We start from the raw sequence: 17,096 nt of genomic DNA on the forward strand, positions 1-17,096 counted from the left end.
TTACATTTACATTTTTTTACCGTCATAGATAGTCCAGGAGTGCGACACAGCATGCAGTTGAGTGTCGAGGGAGATTGTTGGTCTGTTTTCGGAGGCAGTAAAGTACGATATTACGTCGCTGGTGTTTATTTTGGTGTTGTGGTGAGTTTTAGGCATTGTTCTACCCTTCACCCTATGTTTTTTGGATATGTAAAACCGCTACTACTACTTCAAAAAAGCACTTAGCTCGAACCTGTACACGTGCAATTGCCACCACTCCACAAACCAGACAGCCATGGGTCAGATCCCAGATTACCACTTACGAAAACAACAAGGACTGCTGTGTAGCTGCGTAAACATCAGCTGGTGCTCACAAATACTATCACTAGTAGCTCACGCGGCAGTAGCTGCAAACACCTCAGATCGTTTCGCAGTTGTGAATAGGCCCACGCTACCAGCGAAGAGCAGCATAAAAACTCCAACCATGATGAGCTTGACAGTTGGATTCAAGATAAAATAAAGAGCCAGGATAGCGACGAACAGTAGAATTACTGTGATCAAGATGCCGAGAACGGTCACGAATCGAGCTATTCGCTTCTCTGGGATATATGCCATATTGTCGTCACGTCTCTCCGCCTAGAAGATATGAGCCTTGGTTGCAAATGAGATGCACTTATATTACCATGAAGAACACTGGGAGATATCGCTGGACAAAACTCGTCAGCCTATCCTCAAATTCTGACTGCTTTAGGACCACGAGATCCTCGTTCGTGGTGTAGAGCTTTGCGCTGGAGCCGATCATAATGGGCTCTCGCTGTTCTAGAGCCTTATCGTATCTGATCGCAGCATGGTTGATAGCATCGAATGTGCGCACTGGTGGTGGCCCGAGAGATGCAAGTGTTCTTTCAAACATCAATGCCTCTCCTACCAACACATTAGTCATACGATCTCTATAGCATCACGGCCTCAAACTTACTATATTCTTTTAGTTTCTGTCGTACTTCGAGCACAAGATCCATCCGAGCCTTCTGCCGCGGACTGCTTCCACCCTCTGCAGCCTCATGAAACAGCTCCCAGCTCCTAGCGCATTCCTGTGTATCAACGTCTCCAAATTCTATACTGCGATCTTCGGAATCAAAATGCTCCTGTATTTGCAATCAACAACCTATTTCCGCTACTCTTCCTATAGGATGGAAACAATCGCTGTGCTTATGTGCCGTTGGGAATGCAGCCAACAAAGTCACTTGCGTCTTAATGGACGCAGTGTATCAAGTCTCTTCGCTTTGAGGTTTTTCTCGACGAGGCCATTATTAAGAATTTTAACATCTTTCAACGGGACATTAGCTCGGTGCTACCATTGGCCACGAACATGGCTGCTAGCTTGGCGCTGATTGCATATCTTCGGACTATAGAGCAGTTGGCTGTGAATACGAAGGAGAAATTAAAAAGATGAGTGTCTTCATCGCGATTTTCTCAACCAGAGACCGATAGTAAGCTACATTTTCGCCTTCCTCAAACACCATTGACATGTACTAGCCATCTCAGCTCCTCACGTCCTCAGTGGTCAATTCACATCCTCTAGAGAACAAACGGAACTCAAAAGAGATATACAAGCTTTGGATGAGAAACGGCTTCAGAAGCGCGCAGAATTCCGGAAAACGACACCTGAAGTGGCTGAAACCGAGCGATTTAACCAAGAGGAGAGCCAATATTGGGCCGAAAGAGAGGTTCTTGTACAGAAATTGAAAGCCTTATCTCCGCCACGAAAGACTACATATCGTGCTGCATTAGCACGTGATCGATTTGCGGGTACAAAATAGGATTTTTATTCAGCACAGATAGTTTACCTTCTTCGATCGATTACACTCTAGCGACTGCTTCTCAGCGGTTATTTCCCCCGATTATGGGTTGCACTTAATCTTTTGAATGGGATGTCTTGTTCTGCCACAATATGCAAAATACGTGATGGCTTGCGCTATTGCTCGATTGAAGGATAGCGACATAGTTCCATGTAACTGTTCGAATGGAGCAATCGCTCAAGACTCAGAAATCAGTCTGGTATATAGTATAGCAATATGGCATTTGGCCACTTAAGCAAGGAAACCTATGAAGATCATCTTGAAAACAACCCCGATGAAATAGTTGAACACCTCCTATTACAGTTGTAGATCAGCGATCGAAAAGAGCTTTCAGGAGCAGTCCCTTCATGACAAATTTTTGCAACAGGAACGACCACGAGCTGTTCAAGAATCATCTAGTAGAACAACTGGCGAGAATTTTACGCCAGTCGCAAAGATCAGCGACATACCTGAGAAGGTAGGTGTTGTTATCTTCCCACTTCTTTCGCGCCAGCATGGAATCAACGAAGCACATCTGGCATCAGCTCAACAATCGCCTACACGATATTTTTCCCCTTCACCTTCTCCCTCACTTGTCTCTCAGTACACATCTTCCAATACCATCGCAGCGACGTCCTCGCCTCAGTGGTAATCGCAAACGTGAGCAACAGCACCGGCACAGCCGTAACCCAAAACACCCACCCCTTACTCTCGCCCGGCAAAAAATCATCCGTCATGGAGAAAATCGCCGCAATAGTCGAAAGCGGCACAAACACCATTGTCACATTCGTAATCTGCGCCAAACTCAACGCATTCCGATTCGCCGCCTGGGCCTCCTGCATCGTCGTAAACTGGAGGTAAGACTGCAAAAACGCTTCGGCCATGGTAATCACTCTGCCACAATAATCCTGCACAGTAAGCCAGCCGTCACGTTCCCACTCCAGAGCATCGGGTCGGTGTAAACCGAGGACTTCGAATTGCTCTTTTACTTCTGAGTTGACGAGACCCATGATGTACTTGATGTTTACGATGAAGCCGAAGACTTCGTGGTGCCAGCTACTTATTAGCCCTTCGCCAAACTCACGCAGGTAGTCGCAGCGGTTCGTGTGCAAGATGGCGGTGCGCGGGTTTTGCTGGAGTCGCAGCATGTTGAGAATGCGGCGGCGCAGGAAACTGAGGAAGTAGCATACAGCTAGTCTGCGGGCTACGTTTGTGCAGCTGCGGGGACCGATGGGGTGTGCGGGCTCGTCTGAGGAGAGAGATAGTATGTCGTCGAAGATAGACTCGTACTTGGGGCGTTGCCAGGTACCGGCCCAGTCGGAGGGGTTGAGCGGTAGGATGTCCAGGTCAGTGAAGTCGGGGTCGAGACTGTGCATACGGGTGTATGCGTGTTCTTCTGAGCAGTGGTCTACAGCGAATTTGCACCCGTTTGCGAGGGATGTTACGGTCTCGCGGACTGGCGGGTCGACTATCAGTACTGCTACAAGGTCCGTCAGCAATGTCTGAGTGTGTACAGTCTAGCTAGAGAAAGCGGCGCCATACAATCCCACGAGCCGTCATGTCTAACACCTGAAGTCCAAAAGGATAAGGCGTGATAGCTTTTTGGCTGGTCGAGAATCGGAGCTTTGGGGTCGTAGCAGTATACATGGCGCTGGATGTTGAAGTCGCAGCGGAAAATATTGCCATGCACTTCTCGGTCCGCGTCTATATGTAACGGCTGTGTGACAGCATATCTGATGCTGAAGTTCTTTTCCGAGTACCGGCGGAAGGGGTTGCTGTAGTTGAATTCCGGTGTTGCTGGATCGGCCCAGTGGGCAGCGAAGAAGGTGGGGGGAATCCGTAGCTGCGCACCGAGTACCTCGAGATAGTTGAAACCCAAATCTTCCAATATGAACAATCTCTTTCGCGGGCCTAGTTCGTCTGCGGCCAATGGGTCGTCAAAGTGGGCTTGGAGGCCTTGCGAATTCTTGAATATCTCCGGTTCAAAGATTTCATCGTCACGGTACTCTATCACTGCTACTCTGCCTCTTTCTCTTTCCAAGGTTGTCTGGGATTTTAGGTTGCGCAGGAAATTTGGAAATAGCCAGTGGAGCTGTAAGTCGATGAGGTCGTGGTATGCTTCGCGTGCATCCTTATCGCAAAACGTTGTCGATCTCTCGTTCCAGGTACCGGCTGGTGACTGTTTCTCATCCATTGTCAATTGGTGACGATTGTCAAGACAGCTGGCCGGTACCCCTACAACCGTTTAATAACGGTCGCTTCTACATATCTGGGCAGGGGAGGATGGCTCAGCCTTGGGGGCGAAATCCTAGAAACTGTGGCTGTGTGTGGTTGGTGGTGGTGGTGTAGTACAGCTGTCCCCATTGGCCCTGTGATGACTTTGGCCAGGGGAGTATGCAGACTGACTGCAGCATATCACGGAAAATCCACTACCGATGCTCGACTAGGCTTGAACCGAGGTGAGGGGTTTCTCCCCCTCCTGCTCCCATCGCCATTTCAAGTACAGCTTGAGTTCCTTGTCTGTTGGTACTACCCTTTTCCACTCTGGTTCAATCCCAACCACGCCCTCCGTGCCGCGTAGTCTATCCCGATAGAAGATACGGTAGCTATCAAGTGCATACGCCCCCATTCCCGGCAGATGAGCAATTTCCCAGCCCTCTCGTTCGTCGTCGGGTCCTAATACCTCTCCGGGCCTGACATTTGTTCCACATCCACGGTCTGGGTAGTGCAACCTCCGGTATCTTCGTTGGCTGCATGGAGGCGCAGCAAGCCAGGCGTCTGCTAGGGCTATAAGCCGCATGGCCCGGATTCTATGCAGACCTATGGGTTGTAGCATGTTGATTAGGTCGTGGAGCGGTGCTACAGATAGTTCGTTTGGAGATGGATAGGCTGAGAGCAGCTCGAACAGCACTGGTCGGGCCATTTGGCCACGGGTTTGGTTCCATAGAATGGCCTGGACTACTAAGGCATACAGACTATCACAGATTCGTTCTTGGATTAGACCGTACTTGGCAGGTTGAAGGGTCAAGCTAAGTCCTGAGGGCTGAGGTATCATACGAGGGTGGTCTTGTTTATCGACTCTAGTCTTGGTTGGAGCAGAACGCTTCTTCTTTTGAGGAAATGGGACATGTTGCGAGGCGCCCTGCCCGTGTGTTTGATCAGAGGGTCTAATTCGACGACTTCGTGTAATAACTGGCATTGCTGTATAGCCAAAGATAGCCAAAACACTTGATTTCATGCAGTAAGACAGGATCATGGGTAGCTGAATCTTGTCATCCGGAAACAACAACTCCACTCCCGCGGCGCTAACAGCTAGAATCCCTACGTCATCGAAACGCCTCTGGTGTCCTGTCGATCGAAACACACCGTCCAGCTAGAAATTGTTCAGGCGAGATGGTGAGACCCAAAGAAAGCTATAGCACCAATTCGTAACACATCGCGCAACGTATTCCACACTAGAGTTTCTTCATAAGCACCCAGAAACCAGGGATTGGGTCTCGGTGCTATTCCCCAGATTAGCACCGCCACGATGAAGCTTCATCCTAGTGCACTTCTTCCATCACACCTTCACGTCGCACTTCGTCAAAAAATCCTCAAGTTCCTTCATCGCGACATGGCCTAGTAAACCGGGCACCATGCTCCCCAAACTCGCTTGAACACAAAGGACAAGGCCAGGACTATGCTATCCACGCAGCTGCCCCACCTCACCGTTTAGCTCCACCCGCAAAAAGCATAGAGCCCGCCTTGCCCACTTAACCCGTCATCGGAACCTCTCGGATCGCCATCATCATTGCTATCGTGCAAAAAAAACACGCCCAAATGTGATCTGTTTACCAATTGCATCCCTAGCCCAAACAAATAAACAACAAACAAAAAGAGTTGGGCCAAAGTGAAGGAAAAGAGAAAATGTCTTTCTCAGATGATGGCAACGACATGGAAGAGTGGGCAGACCAATCGTCTACGCAAAAGCGCTACGAAGGCGAAGACACCAGTCCAACCACACCCCGTGAATTAAAGGGCTGGTACGCGTATCCTATCGCTGCTGAAGTAAACCATTTCTTCAACACCTCTGGGACGAACAGAAAAAGCTAACAATTGTCCTTAGGTTTTCGCTGTAGTAGCAGTCGGTACGTCACCCCTCCCCCCCATATCCACGAACATCCGCAATCTTCCCTTCCCAATCCCAGTCGCAACCTTAAAAGAAATGGGCTTATAAGAGCACACAGGTGCCTTCCTCCCCGTCCTCCTCGAGCAACTCGCCCGCGAAAACGGCGTCTTCTTCTCCGACCCCTCACGGCCATGCGTCTCTCATTCCACCTCTTCTCGCCGCTCCAGCGAGGGCGAGAAAGCCGCAGCACCAGCTTCCTCAGAGCAGTGCATGGTAACCTACCTCGGCATGCAAATGTCAACGAGTAGCCTCGCGCTGTACACGTCGAGTGCGGCGGTGCTGCTGCAGGCGCTGGTGTTGGTGTGTTTGAGCAGTTTTGCGGATTATGGTATGTTTCCTCCTCCCCATTAAATTATTATGTGCTTTGAGCTGGGGGGACAGATGGGCTAAGTAAGAGATTCTAGGTCCATATCGCAAGAAGATGCTCATGATAACATCCTATACCGGCTCAGTAGCGAGTTGCCTATTCATTTTCATCTCCCCGGCGTTGTACCAACTCGCTCCTATCCTGGTGATCATTGGCGTGGCGTGTTTGGGGTGTTCGTTTGTGCTGCTCAACGCGTTTTTACCGTTACTAGTAGCAAATTATCCAGATAATAATAACGCTGCTGCTGGAAAGCCATTGTCAGAAGACGATGATTCAGCCGTTGAACTTGACAGTCTGAATGCAGATCACGAAGCAGCGGCGTCACGCAGGGAGGATGCAGAGAAGCTGGCACGCGACCTGGAGCGCTCTGCGCAGATAAGTTCGAAAGGAGTGGGATACGGATACATGGCTGCTGTCTTCGTCGAGATACTAGCTATCCTCATCATCTTCATCTTCAGCAAGACGTCATTGTCGAAAACCTCGCCTACCCTCTCCATCCGCGTCGTGCTCTTCATGGTCGGCCTCTGGTGGGCCATCTTCTCCATCCCGACCCTACTCTGGCTGCGCGAACGCCCGGGACCCCCTTTACCCACACAGCAGCACTCCAGCATCTCCGCCTCGTCATCCAAACTCCGCACCTTCATCTTCTACACATCCTTCTCCCTCAAAAGCTTCTGGGCCACCCTCAAAAAAGCAGTCCGCCTCCGCCAAACCCTCATCTTCCTCATCTCCTGGTTCCTCCTCTCCGACGCCGTAGCCACAATCTCGGGCACCGCCGTGCTCTTTGCGAAAACAGAACTGCACATGAGTACTATTGCCATTGCCCTCTTATCCATCACCTCCATCGGCTCCGGCATCATCGGCGCCTTCGCCTGGCCACGCATCCAGCGCCACTACTCCCTACAGCCGAAAACCGTGCTGTTGTGCTGCGTAGCGGGTATGGAAATCATCCCTTTGTACGGCCTGCTCGGCTACATCCCCTTATTCCAGCGGCTAGGCTTCATAGGCTTGCAGCAGGCGTGGGAGATTTATCCCATAGCGGTCTTACACGGCATCGTCATGGGCGGGATATCGTCGTACGCGCGGTCCGTATTTGCGCCGCTGATCCCTGAGGGTAGCGAAGCGGCGTTTTTCGCACTCTATGCCGTCACGGATAAGGGGAGTAGTGCTGTCGGGCCGACGCTCGTGGGTCGTATTACGGATAATGCGGGGACAATTCGTCCCGCGTTCATCTTCTTGGCTGTCCTGGTTATGCTGCCTGCGCCGTTATTGTGGCGGCTGGATGTTGAGAAGGGGCGGGAGGATGCGAGGGCTATGGCGGAGGGAGACGCCAAGGGACGCGGGAGGTACGAGAGAGTCCGGAATGAGTGATCTGAGCCGAAAGGTTCGAGGGCCTTCGGCGAAAGGGGGGTTATATGATATGAATTTTGTACGCCTCAAGTGGCTTTTTTTTCCCTAGATAGTTTGGCTCGGGCCCTCCCCAGTGAAGGGCACCGGCAAACGATAAAAGTGGCCATTTTTATGCCTGATCTTGTATCTTCGGGCGCTTACTATCCCTGTCGTTGCTCTCGCCGAATCGCTTTCTTTCTCCGAGAGGCTTTGCGTTTGCACCCGTGGCACCGTCTCTGTCCCTGTCTCTTGCACCATGTCCATCTGGTCTGAACCGCTCATCCACACCGTACTCGCCCTTATCCCTTCGCGGGCGGTCATCCCCAAAGTCACCCCATTTACCCGTGTCCTCTGTCTTCATATCTCTGTACCGTGTGCGACCCTTTTTGCCGAGCTTCGTCATATCCCTAATCTGCATGTATTCTGGCAGAATCTCGCGGTTGGTGTCGTCTTCGAAGCGGGCATTCATGAGATTGCGTCGGTCGACACCGAGTTCCTTGAGTTCGTCGGTGAAGAAGGCACCCTTGTGGAAGTACTTTTGCATGTACTGCATTTGGCCGCGGTCGCCTTTTTCTTCCTTCTGTTTCTCGATGAATTCGCGGTCTTCGGCCTCGCGCTCGGCGGCTGATAGGTTGCGCCGACGTTCAATCTCGGCGCGCTCAGCTTCGGCTTCTTCTATAGCGAGACGTTCACGCTTGATGCGCTTGAGTTCACGGAGTTTCCAGGCTGCATATTCGGCGTCGGGATCGACCCCGTCGGTGTCGTCGATGGCGTTGATGTCGGTGTCTTCGATGTCGTCGTCCCAGTCCTTTTTGCCTGCTGCCTTTTCGGCTATTCGCTGTTCGACCTGTTCCTGCACAAGTGCTCTTGCCTGTTCTTGTCGCCGTGCCTCTTCCTCTGCCGCTAACTCGTCTGCTGACTTAACAGGCGCCGCAATCTTGTTTCGCTCGCTCTTCTTCAGAAAGACTGGTCGCAGTAGTTTCTTTGGTGCCTCGTCTTCACTACTTGACTCCTCTTCTGAGGACTCGTCCTCATCGCTGCCGCTTCCACTACTACTCCCACTTCCACTTCCACTACCATTGCCATCTTTTCCTTCGTCATCCTCACTCTCAGTTTCGAACTCCTCTTCTAGCGCTTTACGCGCATCCTCGCTTTTTTGCCGCGATGCAAGTCTCGACTTGAGTGCCGATGATGCAATAGGTGCCGGTTTTGGTTTCGCAAAAGGTTTTGACTGGGGCTTTTGCTCGTCCTCTGATTCAGATTCTGAGCTGGAGTGCTCTTCGGGTTCTGCGATTGCTGGCTTTCCAGCAAATTGGCGCGTGCGGACAGGCTGCGCGGTGAGCTTTTTGGACTTTGGCGGTGGCATGGTTGAGGGATGTTTGTGTGGCGTGCAAATCGAGTGTAGAAACAGGCAGACCAGTTGGAGCGCGAACGCGATACCGCGGCTACAAGTGGCTTGGCGCGTGTAAGGCTTAGACCAACCCGCTGCATTCATCACAACCACAATTGTTATCCTGAACACTTGACTAGATCCGCTTCTCTAGGACAGATTCTGGTAATAAAAACCTGGTCGTCTGGATGTTTTCAAAGTCTATATCCCATGTATGACGCTATACTATATTTTTGCTTATATTTTGCCTTTGAGATTTCAAAAATCTATCCCAGAATTGAAAAACTATATCCACACTTTCTTTCTTCAAGATAGAGTAAATTATTTGAAAGAATGATTAAGCTTGCCCTCAGTTAAGTGGATTGAACAAGACAGATCCCAGTTACGCTATACAAAGTAGATCTACAACTGTGATTCGTCAGAATAGTACGAAGGCTGCCACCAATCACGTGTTTGGAAATAGACAATACGACATCATCGGTTCATACCAATCGACAAAAACTTTCCTTATGACTGTGGAAAAGAGGAATCCAGGAAAAACACGAGAAATAAGCTTCTTCACGTCACCCGACATTTTGGATCTTCGAAGTAAAGGAATTTTTGCAATTATCTGCTCATCGTTGACAATACACTACTGTTTTTTGATAGCAGGTATTCCGCCTTGGATGATCATAATCCAGCCCAGCACTGTTGCCAGCCACAAAACGCCAGTCATGAAAATTTCATCGTCTACAACCCGTCAGGCTACGACAGGTTTGGTAGAATGCAACCAATAACGCCTACGAATGCTATGATGCAGTAAGAGAAAAACTTTGACCAAATCAAATGGCCAACAAAAAGCCTCCCAGTAGTATAATGCACGCTTGAACGCAATAAATATCATTGTCCACCGGACCAAAAAGCAATGCAAATGTAGCCGAAAGGAGGCTAGTCCAGAGTTGATACACGAAAATGATGTAATGACCCATTTACCTGAAAATAGGTTGTTGGGGGATAGGGAGTTGGTTGAACTGGTTCGTCTCGGGCCAAGCACTACGGTCCATGTAGGGCAACAAGCCCGACCGACGGTCAGTCATGGGTCGACCCAATGGCTGATACTGCATCTGTTCATATGCAATATTACGCGCGGGGTTGTGGATCGATGTTTGGGGAGGTGGGACAAGCAGGGTATGTACACCACGGACTGGTCGATAAGGTGACTGTCGCTGGTTGAGGAAGTGCGAGGGCGACAGTTGACGAGAACCCGTTGCAGCATACGATGTACTCACAGGTGACGACCCCGCAGACTGTGAATATGGGCTCACCTGACGAGGCTGCTCGGCAGAGGGTGTGTAGCTATGAGGGAAAGCAGGAGGGGCCGAGCTTGTAGGAGTGCTACTGGGCTGTGGCCATTGAACCGGTGGTGGGTATACCATGGCCATAGACCGGCCTCCAGGTACAGGCAAGGGGAGCTCAGACCAGGTCTTTACTTGGGTAGGTGGTACTTGCTGAGGTTGAGGGATCGAGAGGCTCGGCAGAGGCGGCAGGCGGTTTACAGATGGCGGCGGTTCAAACGATCTGTTGATGGGCGTCTGGAGCGTGGGGATTGGAGGAGCGTTGCTGTAGGGTCCAGGGGCGAATCCGTGAGCCTGTCGCTTCGTTGGTGGTTCATTGGTGTAGTCTGCACTGCGCTTGCGTTGGATCGAACCCAGCTCCGGAAGAGCACCAATCGGAGAAACGTTAGTAGAGGTAACCTGTGGTTGCAACAGCGGTGTCTTGGAGAGTGCAATGTGGCTCGGGGAGTACATCGAGGTTTGCGGAGACGCTTGTTGCTGAGTTGGTGGTGAGGGGACCACGTTTGAAGGGACGCCAAGCATGTTTTGGGGACCGACTGGGCTCACGGCGCCGGATGCGGGTATCTTGGAGGCCTGGTCAAAGAAGGTGCCAAACTTGCCCAAAATACCGTGCCACTCGGTCCACTTTTCCTTTGAGGTGAAAAGGCTGTAGCGCATATTGCTGAGGAATTCGACTTCCATGATGTGAACCTCTTGTACTGAGATACCCGATACCTCGGCCCATGTCTTGTTCGTATACGTGTTGTCATCGAGAAACTTGTTTCCAAGCATAAGCGCTACAGTAAGAAGACGGTATTCGCTGCCGGGCTTTCCCTTGACAGTTGGGTTGGTCTGCTTCAGCCTGTATATGAAGAGGAGTGCAAGAAGAATCACATTCTGTGCTACCTGAGTTGTCGTCAGAATGGTGGCTACCCATTTCCTGAAGCCAGTTGTAGGGTGTGCATCTGAGACCAGAGGCTGCATGGGCTGGCGAGGTGAGGTTGTGTCAACAACTTGTTTCAGGGTTGCCGAACTCTCGAACCAGAAAAGACAGGTAATCTGCAAAGTTAGATAGGACGCTTTACTCGAAAAAGGATATGCCACTCACCTCTGCTGCCAGTTGGGGAAGGCCTTCTTGTGGTGTGTTGATGGTTGGTGGGATCCGTAGATTTGGAGATATTGACCACTTCTTCTTTGGTGTTTGTGACGTCTCGTGTGCCTGTTGCTGTTGCTGTTGCTGCCGTTGCGGGCTGGGGCTTCTTGGAGCAGCAGCTGATCTCGAGTTGCCGATTGCGGGTAGTTGGTAGCCATATTGATTGCCGGAGCCCTGGTTGGATGGGAGCGAGACGACCCGTAGTGCTGAGCCAGGAAGGTCTGGAGGCGTGAGAGGAGCTCGAGAGGCAGTGCGGAGGGGATCGTGATCGTAGGCGTTGGCCATCCTTGGATATGGTAGCTGCATGGTGGTGTCCAGCTTGGAAGATGGCTGAGGGCCGGGGGCGTAGAAGGTGAAGGAATGCTCCCGCGGGATGGCGTGAGGCATTGGGCGAGGGAGCTGTAGCTCGAGCATGCGGACGACGAGAGGTGAATGGGGGTTGGGTTGGGGGCTAGCGCAATATCAAGGTGAGGGGGCGGTCATGGAAACGGCAGACAGCTATTGTTTGCAGAATGTCTGACTTGATGGCATATCCAGCAAAAGAGGTAGGTGGAGTAGAGGCCGACTAAAAAGAGAAAGAAGAGAAGCGGGTGGGCCAGGTATAGATGGAAGCAAGGAGCACGATGGCAACTATTGTGGATGACAGCCACCGGGGGTCAATGTTTAGGTGCTAGGCCAATGAAGGCAGCCTTTGTTGGGGACAGCGGGAAGCGACGCTTGGGCGGCGGCGGAGGGTGGTGGAGAACAAGGGCGAGGCGAGGCGAGGTGGAGGAGGAGGTGGTGGAGGTGGTGGGAGTAAGGGTGACTGTCGGAGGGCATGGGGAGTAGTAGAGGATGTGAGAGAGAGCGGACAAGCATGTATGTATTAGGTGGTAGGCGTATGTACTACGTAGGAGGTGTAGGGAGGCGGACAGTCGGGGGCCCGCACCCAGGCAGGGCAGACATGGCTTGGGGCCGTTGGATCTGAATAAAACATAGGTAATTCACACACACGGAGTCGTGAAGGGCTCGGAAGGTTCCAGGCAGGAGCGCGAGCAGGGTAGAAGGAACGCCCCAAGAGGCTGATCCAAAGCCGCGCTCTGACATCAACCGCGCCTGCGTGTTGCTAGCCGCGCACGGGCCCGGGGGGCACAAAGCAACCGGGGGCACGCCGCCAGGGCAGCGGCGACCCGCCAAGCCGCGCGGGCGGATTAGCTGATTAGCTGATTAGTGCCTGCCTGCTTAGCTGCTGGCTGCTATCGCCTGCAAGGTGAGTGGTCGGTTGTGGTGGTAGTGAGTAAGTGTAGTGAGTAGTAAGAGGGCAGGAGCGACCGACTGCGCAAGCACAAGCACAAGCACAAGCACAAGCGACTGCCCGGCCGACCGATTGCGACTGCCTGCCTGCCTGATTGACTGATTGAGCGACTGACTGACTGACTTGCTGGGCTGGGCTAGCTGGGCTAATAGCTGGGTTGGCTGGCTGGCCGATTGACTGACTGACTGACTGACTGACTGACTGGTTCCCGCTGAGGAGAGGTGTGTGAGAGGAGAGGCATAGGAAGAGGCCAGACCAGGCCCGGGTCAGATGGCGTCAAAGAACCACTCGCTCCCTCACCCAACCCGGCTGCCAACCACAACCACGACCAGCCAAGACGACGACGACCACTACCTACTACGGCTACTACGGCAATTGTGTACACACGACTATGCCTACTTACATCCACGACGCCGACGCATACGCCCAAGCCTCTAGGGGAAAAAGGGCCCAGCTGCACCGCCCATCAGTGTCATCATCATCAATCCCATCATCATCAGCGCCATCCCAATCATCATCATCGTGATTGCCGTTAATTATTGTTATTATTATTATTATTATTACCGTTACCCACCCTGTCCCTTGCACCAGCCCTCAATCTACCCACGTAGTATCCAAGCAGATGTAAGTACTCTAGTACTCAGTCTCAGCCTGCCTCGCTCGCCGTAATACATACCACACACCCACTCCCACCCACACATGCACAACCTGGCTGCACATGCGACAACGGCACCCTCGAACCGGCTCCCACTCGCACATGCACCGTGACTTTTGCAGCAGCAGGAATTGCCGGAAGCGGAGGCGCTGAGTGCAGCTTGGGCGGGTTTGCGGATAGCGTCGTGCGAGGCCGTGCAGCTGCGCATTCGTGGTCCATCCAGCAACAATAACAACAATCATCATCTCACTCACGCACGCCTCTTCCACCACCACCACCACCACCACCACCACCCACACACTCGCATCTACTACACACACATGCACTCTCACACACACATACACACACTCACACACACTCTCTCTCTCTCTTACACACACCCCTCCATCTATCGCTCATATCACTTGCGCCCTCATTTCCGGCCCTGCCGTGTTTGACCTGCAGCGCTTGTCACTGGCCGTGCTGCACCACTCGTCGCCGGCCATGCCAAAAAAGCACCCTGCGATGCCGATGCAAAGACTGCCGTGCTACCACCACACTCAGAAGCGATACGAACCAGGCCGCCCAGCCAGGCCGCGGACTAGCGGACTTGCGGTCTTACTTTACCCTAAGCATGCCCTAAATCCGAGCCCGAACCCTGTCCAACGCGACGCTTTGCAGGCTGAAGTTTGAGCGGGTGCTGGTGATCGTCAATCCTCTGTTTTTTTCTCTCTGCCCTCCGTCTTGCTTTGGTGTGACTTGCCATCATCATCAAGTGGATCCACCACGCCCTGTCTGTGTCGAGGGCTCGGCCTGCCTTGTCGCTGTCGGCCCAATAGCCGCTGCCCACCCTTCCCCGACGCTAGACAGCAGCTTGTTATTGAAGCATGTCCGCTTGCCTGCTGAGCCCTCCGGGCAAGGCGAGGACAGGGCAAGGCAAGGCAATCTGCACTGCACAACCGCCCCTGACCAAACGCATATTGCCTTGCCTTGCCTTGGGGGTTCTGTTGCGCGCGCCTCAGTTACTGCATTCTGGCTCTTTGCACGCGTCCACTCAAGCCCCCCGGTACATGGTTCCAAGATGCCCGAATTAGTTGGTGTGCACACACGGCCTGGGGGCATCCACTCATCTCGGTCCTCTGCCTTGCCAACAAGTCCTGCCTGCCATGCCATGGCCTCTCCATCCATCCCTCCCTCCCTCATCCAGACCTGACCTGCCGAGGGCTGGCGGGCTGGCGGGTTGGCGGGTTGGCGGGTTGATGAGTCGCTACCTGCGTGCAGTAGTAGCAATAGCAGCCGCAGCAAGCCCACACGCGGTGGTTCGCGGATGCTGACCTGTTGACTGCTCCTAGCACCTCCACACCACCCGTCCTTGCGAGCGAGCCATGTTTGCTTTCTCTCGACTAACTGCCCTTTGCCTGTCTCGTCTGGCCCACAGCCAGCCAGCCAGCAAGCAAGCAAGCAAAGCCGGCCATGTCTGCATCCGACGCCTCTGCTGAGGGCCTGCTACGCTAACCGTGGAACCGTGACCGTGACCGTGACCGTGACCGAGATATTGCTTTGGCAGGCAAGTTGCAAGGGATTCGCTCCAGCCCCGTAATCTATCCATAGCACCATCTGTGGCGCCGGTGAAGCGCAGCTTCGCAATGCAATGAAGATGTTGCTGTGCAATGGTGGAGCATCGTTGCGAGCGCTCGTCATGCGCAAATACTTGCAGGGGTGCCGGTGAAAAAAAAATCGATGCCCGCGTAATCAACGGTAGCCCTCCATGACACGACACGACACGAACAATGAGCAAAGGCTTTGGCAGCAAGGAAGCAGAGGCATGATTGCATTGCACATGCCTGTTTAGCCCAAAAGTCTTGTCCGGCGAAGATCAAGTGGGTAATAGAATACGGCGTGCCATCATGTATCGGTTCCATGTCGGTGTTGGGGGGGAGGGGGTCGAGATCTCAAACACGTCCGTCCACCTTCGCTACAGGCAAACGGGATGCTCGGGATGGCTGTCTAGCTGGTTGTGGCGGCGAATCACTGCCAAGCGCCCTCCAACCGTGGAAGCCCGCTCGCCATGTTGCAATGGTGATGCATCTATCGAGGCTAGCTAGCCCGGGCGCGCTCAGCGTTGAGCACTCGCCCAAGTCCAAGTCAAGTCATACGGTCGGTGTACATACATAGGCACAAGGACATCGTCGACGCCCATCGCCTGACCAGCGACGCAGTGGAGACGAAGCCGCCTAGAGGAGCTCGGCGGTCCTCACGGGCGACGCTCGGCTCCGCTTTCCTTCGCCATTCATTGATTGCACCACTTGCCATTTCATTGCCTTTCCCACCACTGCCACCCCCTCCGCGCCCCCCTTCCCCTCCTCCCCGATTAAACTATGTACACGATGATGAGGATTAGCGCGAGTCGTTACCCGACGTGCCCAGCCATGGGTATTTGCGCTGCCTGGTGTATGACCCGCCTATGCCAATTGCGGCACATGTATTAGCTTGCTCATATGGCGCGCTGAGACGTACCGTGCTTCTATACGACGCGTACACATGGGGATATGTCATCCATTGTCAATAGAAAACCCGCCGTCTGTTTCGCTGCAATCAAGTCTGCCGAGCCGCACCATGGTAGCTCGTCTAGTGCGACCTGATTGTGCGCCGCAATCCGGCGACAAGATATCCGCTGCTACTGGGATGAGACAAGGAAAAGGAATCAAAAAAACACACCCAGACCCAGTGCGACTGACTGACCGACAAAGTGCGAGCCTTTGACAGCACGCGCAAAACACGAAGATCCCTTGTTGCCTGGTCGGCTCCAGATGCAGTCAGAAACGACCCATCACGCCCTGTCCGCAAATCCGCTGGCTGCTGGCCACTCCTCGCCTTGGCTTGTCAAAAACCACTACGCCGCTACGGCTTCTTCAATCCGGACTACCACAACGAGTCTGGCCTTTGCCGCGGCCCTGCAAAAGCACACACGCCCATGGACGCACAGTCTGGTGCAAGCCAAACGCCTCATGCCGACTCAGCACCGTGTGTACTCCTTTGCCACACACACGCAAAACCCACAGCCTTGACGTTAGTTTCTTCACACCGCGTCCTTCACATCCATCTTACACTCATCCCCGCTCTCTGGCGCGCTCAAACAGGTAGGTAAGACGACCCCTGGCGAATAAGCACAGCGTAACCCCACGCAATTACGCCTCTATCCAACAACAACCCAAACCCAAGGCATCCGTGTCCGTGTCCGGCTCGACAGATTCCTTGCTCGACTTTGTACATATGCCGTTGTATCAAAGCTATAGTGAGATGCAACCATCCGACCTCAAGCTCTTGATTGTCGCACAGTGTCACAGCATGCTGACTGGTCAGGCCACCTGGCGGGAGCAATAGCCTTCATCAAGGGGTTACCACTGCTTGCTTTGCACCGGAAATTGAATAGCAATGTATATGTACAAGGGGTAGGTGTATCGATCTGCGCAGTTGTGTGCGTGTGTATGTGTCTGGTGCACATACACTTCCTTACTCACATTCGCACATATGACCCAAAGCACCCATTTCCGCTCCTGCTTCGGTCACG

General features: G+C 52.9%; 8 protein-coding genes across 8 annotated transcripts; 2 read left to right on the forward strand and 6 right to left on the reverse strand.

Annotated features, from left to right (window-relative positions):
- Positions 1-99: 99 nt before the first annotated feature.
- COCSADRAFT_194415 (uncharacterized protein) lies at positions 100-1,223 on the reverse strand. Its single transcript, XM_007707273.1, has 4 exons — positions 956-1,223; positions 662-903; positions 377-615; positions 100-327 (listed from the first exon to the last, which is right to left on the reverse strand). The coding sequence occupies exons 1-4, from the start codon at positions 996-998 to the stop codon at positions 222-224; spliced, it is 630 nt and encodes a 209-aa protein (XP_007705463.1). The 5' UTR covers positions 999-1,223; the 3' UTR covers positions 100-221.
- Positions 1,224-2,223: 1,000 nt separating this feature from the next.
- COCSADRAFT_262743 (uncharacterized protein) lies at positions 2,224-4,135 on the reverse strand. The gene is made up of 2 exons (XM_007707274.1): positions 3,360-4,135; positions 2,224-3,297 (listed from the first exon to the last, which is right to left on the reverse strand). The coding sequence occupies exons 1-2, from the start codon at positions 4,009-4,011 to the stop codon at positions 2,375-2,377; spliced, it is 1,575 nt and encodes a 524-aa protein (XP_007705464.1). The 5' UTR covers positions 4,012-4,135; the 3' UTR covers positions 2,224-2,374.
- Positions 4,136-4,247: 112 nt separating this feature from the next.
- COCSADRAFT_41578 (uncharacterized protein) lies at positions 4,248-5,067 on the reverse strand. Its single transcript, XM_007707063.1, has one exon. It carries the CDS (start codon positions 5,053-5,055, stop codon positions 4,261-4,263), a length of 795 nt encoding a protein of 264 aa, XP_007705253.1. The 5' UTR covers positions 5,056-5,067; the 3' UTR covers positions 4,248-4,260.
- Positions 5,068-5,537: 470 nt separating this feature from the next.
- Positions 5,538-7,797, forward strand: COCSADRAFT_262754 (uncharacterized protein). The gene is made up of 4 exons (XM_007707275.1): positions 5,538-5,864; positions 5,923-5,944; positions 6,044-6,313; positions 6,390-7,797. The coding sequence occupies exons 1-4, from the start codon at positions 5,724-5,726 to the stop codon at positions 7,721-7,723; spliced, it is 1,767 nt and encodes a 588-aa protein (XP_007705465.1). The 5' UTR covers positions 5,538-5,723; the 3' UTR covers positions 7,724-7,797.
- On the reverse strand, positions 7,798-9,133 carry COCSADRAFT_262750 (uncharacterized protein). Its single transcript, XM_007707276.1, has one exon. It carries the CDS (start codon positions 9,105-9,107, stop codon positions 7,872-7,874), a length of 1,236 nt encoding a protein of 411 aa, XP_007705466.1. The 5' UTR covers positions 9,108-9,133; the 3' UTR covers positions 7,798-7,871.
- Positions 9,134-9,618: 485 nt separating this feature from the next.
- COCSADRAFT_262778 (uncharacterized protein) lies at positions 9,619-10,003 on the forward strand. The gene has a single exon (XM_007707277.1). It carries the CDS (start codon positions 9,641-9,643, stop codon positions 9,905-9,907), a length of 267 nt encoding a protein of 88 aa, XP_007705467.1. The 5' UTR covers positions 9,619-9,640; the 3' UTR covers positions 9,908-10,003.
- COCSADRAFT_262787 (uncharacterized protein) lies at positions 10,004-12,123 on the reverse strand. Its single transcript, XM_007707278.1, has 2 exons — positions 11,553-12,123; positions 10,004-11,503 (listed from the first exon to the last, which is right to left on the reverse strand). Exons 1-2 carry the CDS (start codon positions 12,009-12,011, stop codon positions 10,100-10,102), a joined length of 1,863 nt encoding a protein of 620 aa, XP_007705468.1. The 5' UTR covers positions 12,012-12,123; the 3' UTR covers positions 10,004-10,099.
- Positions 12,124-14,294: 2,171 nt separating this feature from the next.
- Positions 14,295-15,000, reverse strand: COCSADRAFT_194420 (uncharacterized protein; the record flags this gene model as incomplete). The annotated part of the gene is made up of 2 exons (XM_007707279.1): positions 14,295-14,796; positions 14,934-15,000. 2 exons carry the CDS (start codon positions 14,998-15,000, stop codon positions 14,297-14,299), a joined length of 567 nt encoding a protein of 188 aa, XP_007705469.1.
- Between the last annotated feature and the right edge of the window lie 2,096 nt (positions 15,001-17,096).

This window comes from Bipolaris sorokiniana (genome assembly GCF_000338995.1).
Source record: "Bipolaris sorokiniana ND90Pr unplaced genomic scaffold COCSAscaffold_18, whole genome shotgun sequence".
NCBI classification, from domain to species: Eukaryota; Fungi; Ascomycota; class Dothideomycetes; order Pleosporales; family Pleosporaceae; genus Bipolaris; species Bipolaris sorokiniana.

Bases quoted from the DNA above. Each gene is read 5' to 3' on its own strand.
- COCSADRAFT_194415 (XM_007707273.1), bottom strand. From the start codon at position 998: ATGGATCTTGTGCTCGAAGTACGACAGAAACTAAAAGAATATA. The intron at 904-955 runs GTAAGTTTGAGG...ATGTGTTGGTAG, and splicing joins ACAGAAACTAAAAGAATATA to GAGAGGCATTGATGTTTGAA. The intron at 328-376 runs GTGAGCTACTAG...ATGTTTACGCAG, and splicing joins GTGTTTGCAGCTACTGCCGC to CTACACAGCAGTCCTTGTTG.
- COCSADRAFT_262743 (XM_007707274.1), bottom strand. From the start codon at position 4,011: ATGGATGAGAAACAGTCACCAGCCGGTACCTGGAACGAGAGATCGACA. The intron at 3,298-3,359 runs GTATGGCGCCGC...CGGACCTTGTAG, and splicing joins ACATGACGGCTCGTGGGATT to CAGTACTGATAGTCGACCCG.
- COCSADRAFT_41578 (XM_007707063.1), bottom strand. From the start codon at position 5,055: ATGAAATCAAGTGTTTTGGCTATCTTTGGCTATACAGCAATGCCAGTT.
- COCSADRAFT_262754 (XM_007707275.1), top strand. From the start codon at position 5,724: ATGTCTTTCTCAGATGATGGCAACGACATGGAAGAGTGGGCAGACCAA. The intron at 5,865-5,922 runs GTAAACCATTTC...AATTGTCCTTAG, and splicing joins CGTATCCTATCGCTGCTGAA to GTTTTCGCTGTAGTAGCAGT. The intron at 5,945-6,043 runs GTACGTCACCCC...AAGAGCACACAG, and splicing joins TTTCGCTGTAGTAGCAGTCG to GTGCCTTCCTCCCCGTCCTC.
- COCSADRAFT_262750 (XM_007707276.1), bottom strand. From the start codon at position 9,107: ATGCCACCGCCAAAGTCCAAAAAGCTCACCGCGCAGCCTGTCCGCACG.
- COCSADRAFT_262778 (XM_007707277.1), top strand. From the start codon at position 9,641: ATGACTGTGGAAAAGAGGAATCCAGGAAAAACACGAGAAATAAGCTTC.
- COCSADRAFT_262787 (XM_007707278.1), bottom strand. From the start codon at position 12,011: ATGCTCGAGCTACAGCTCCCTCGCCCAATGCCTCACGCCATCCCGCGG. The intron at 11,504-11,552 runs GTGAGTGGCATA...CTAACTTTGCAG, and splicing joins TTCCCCAACTGGCAGCAGAG to ATTACCTGTCTTTTCTGGTT.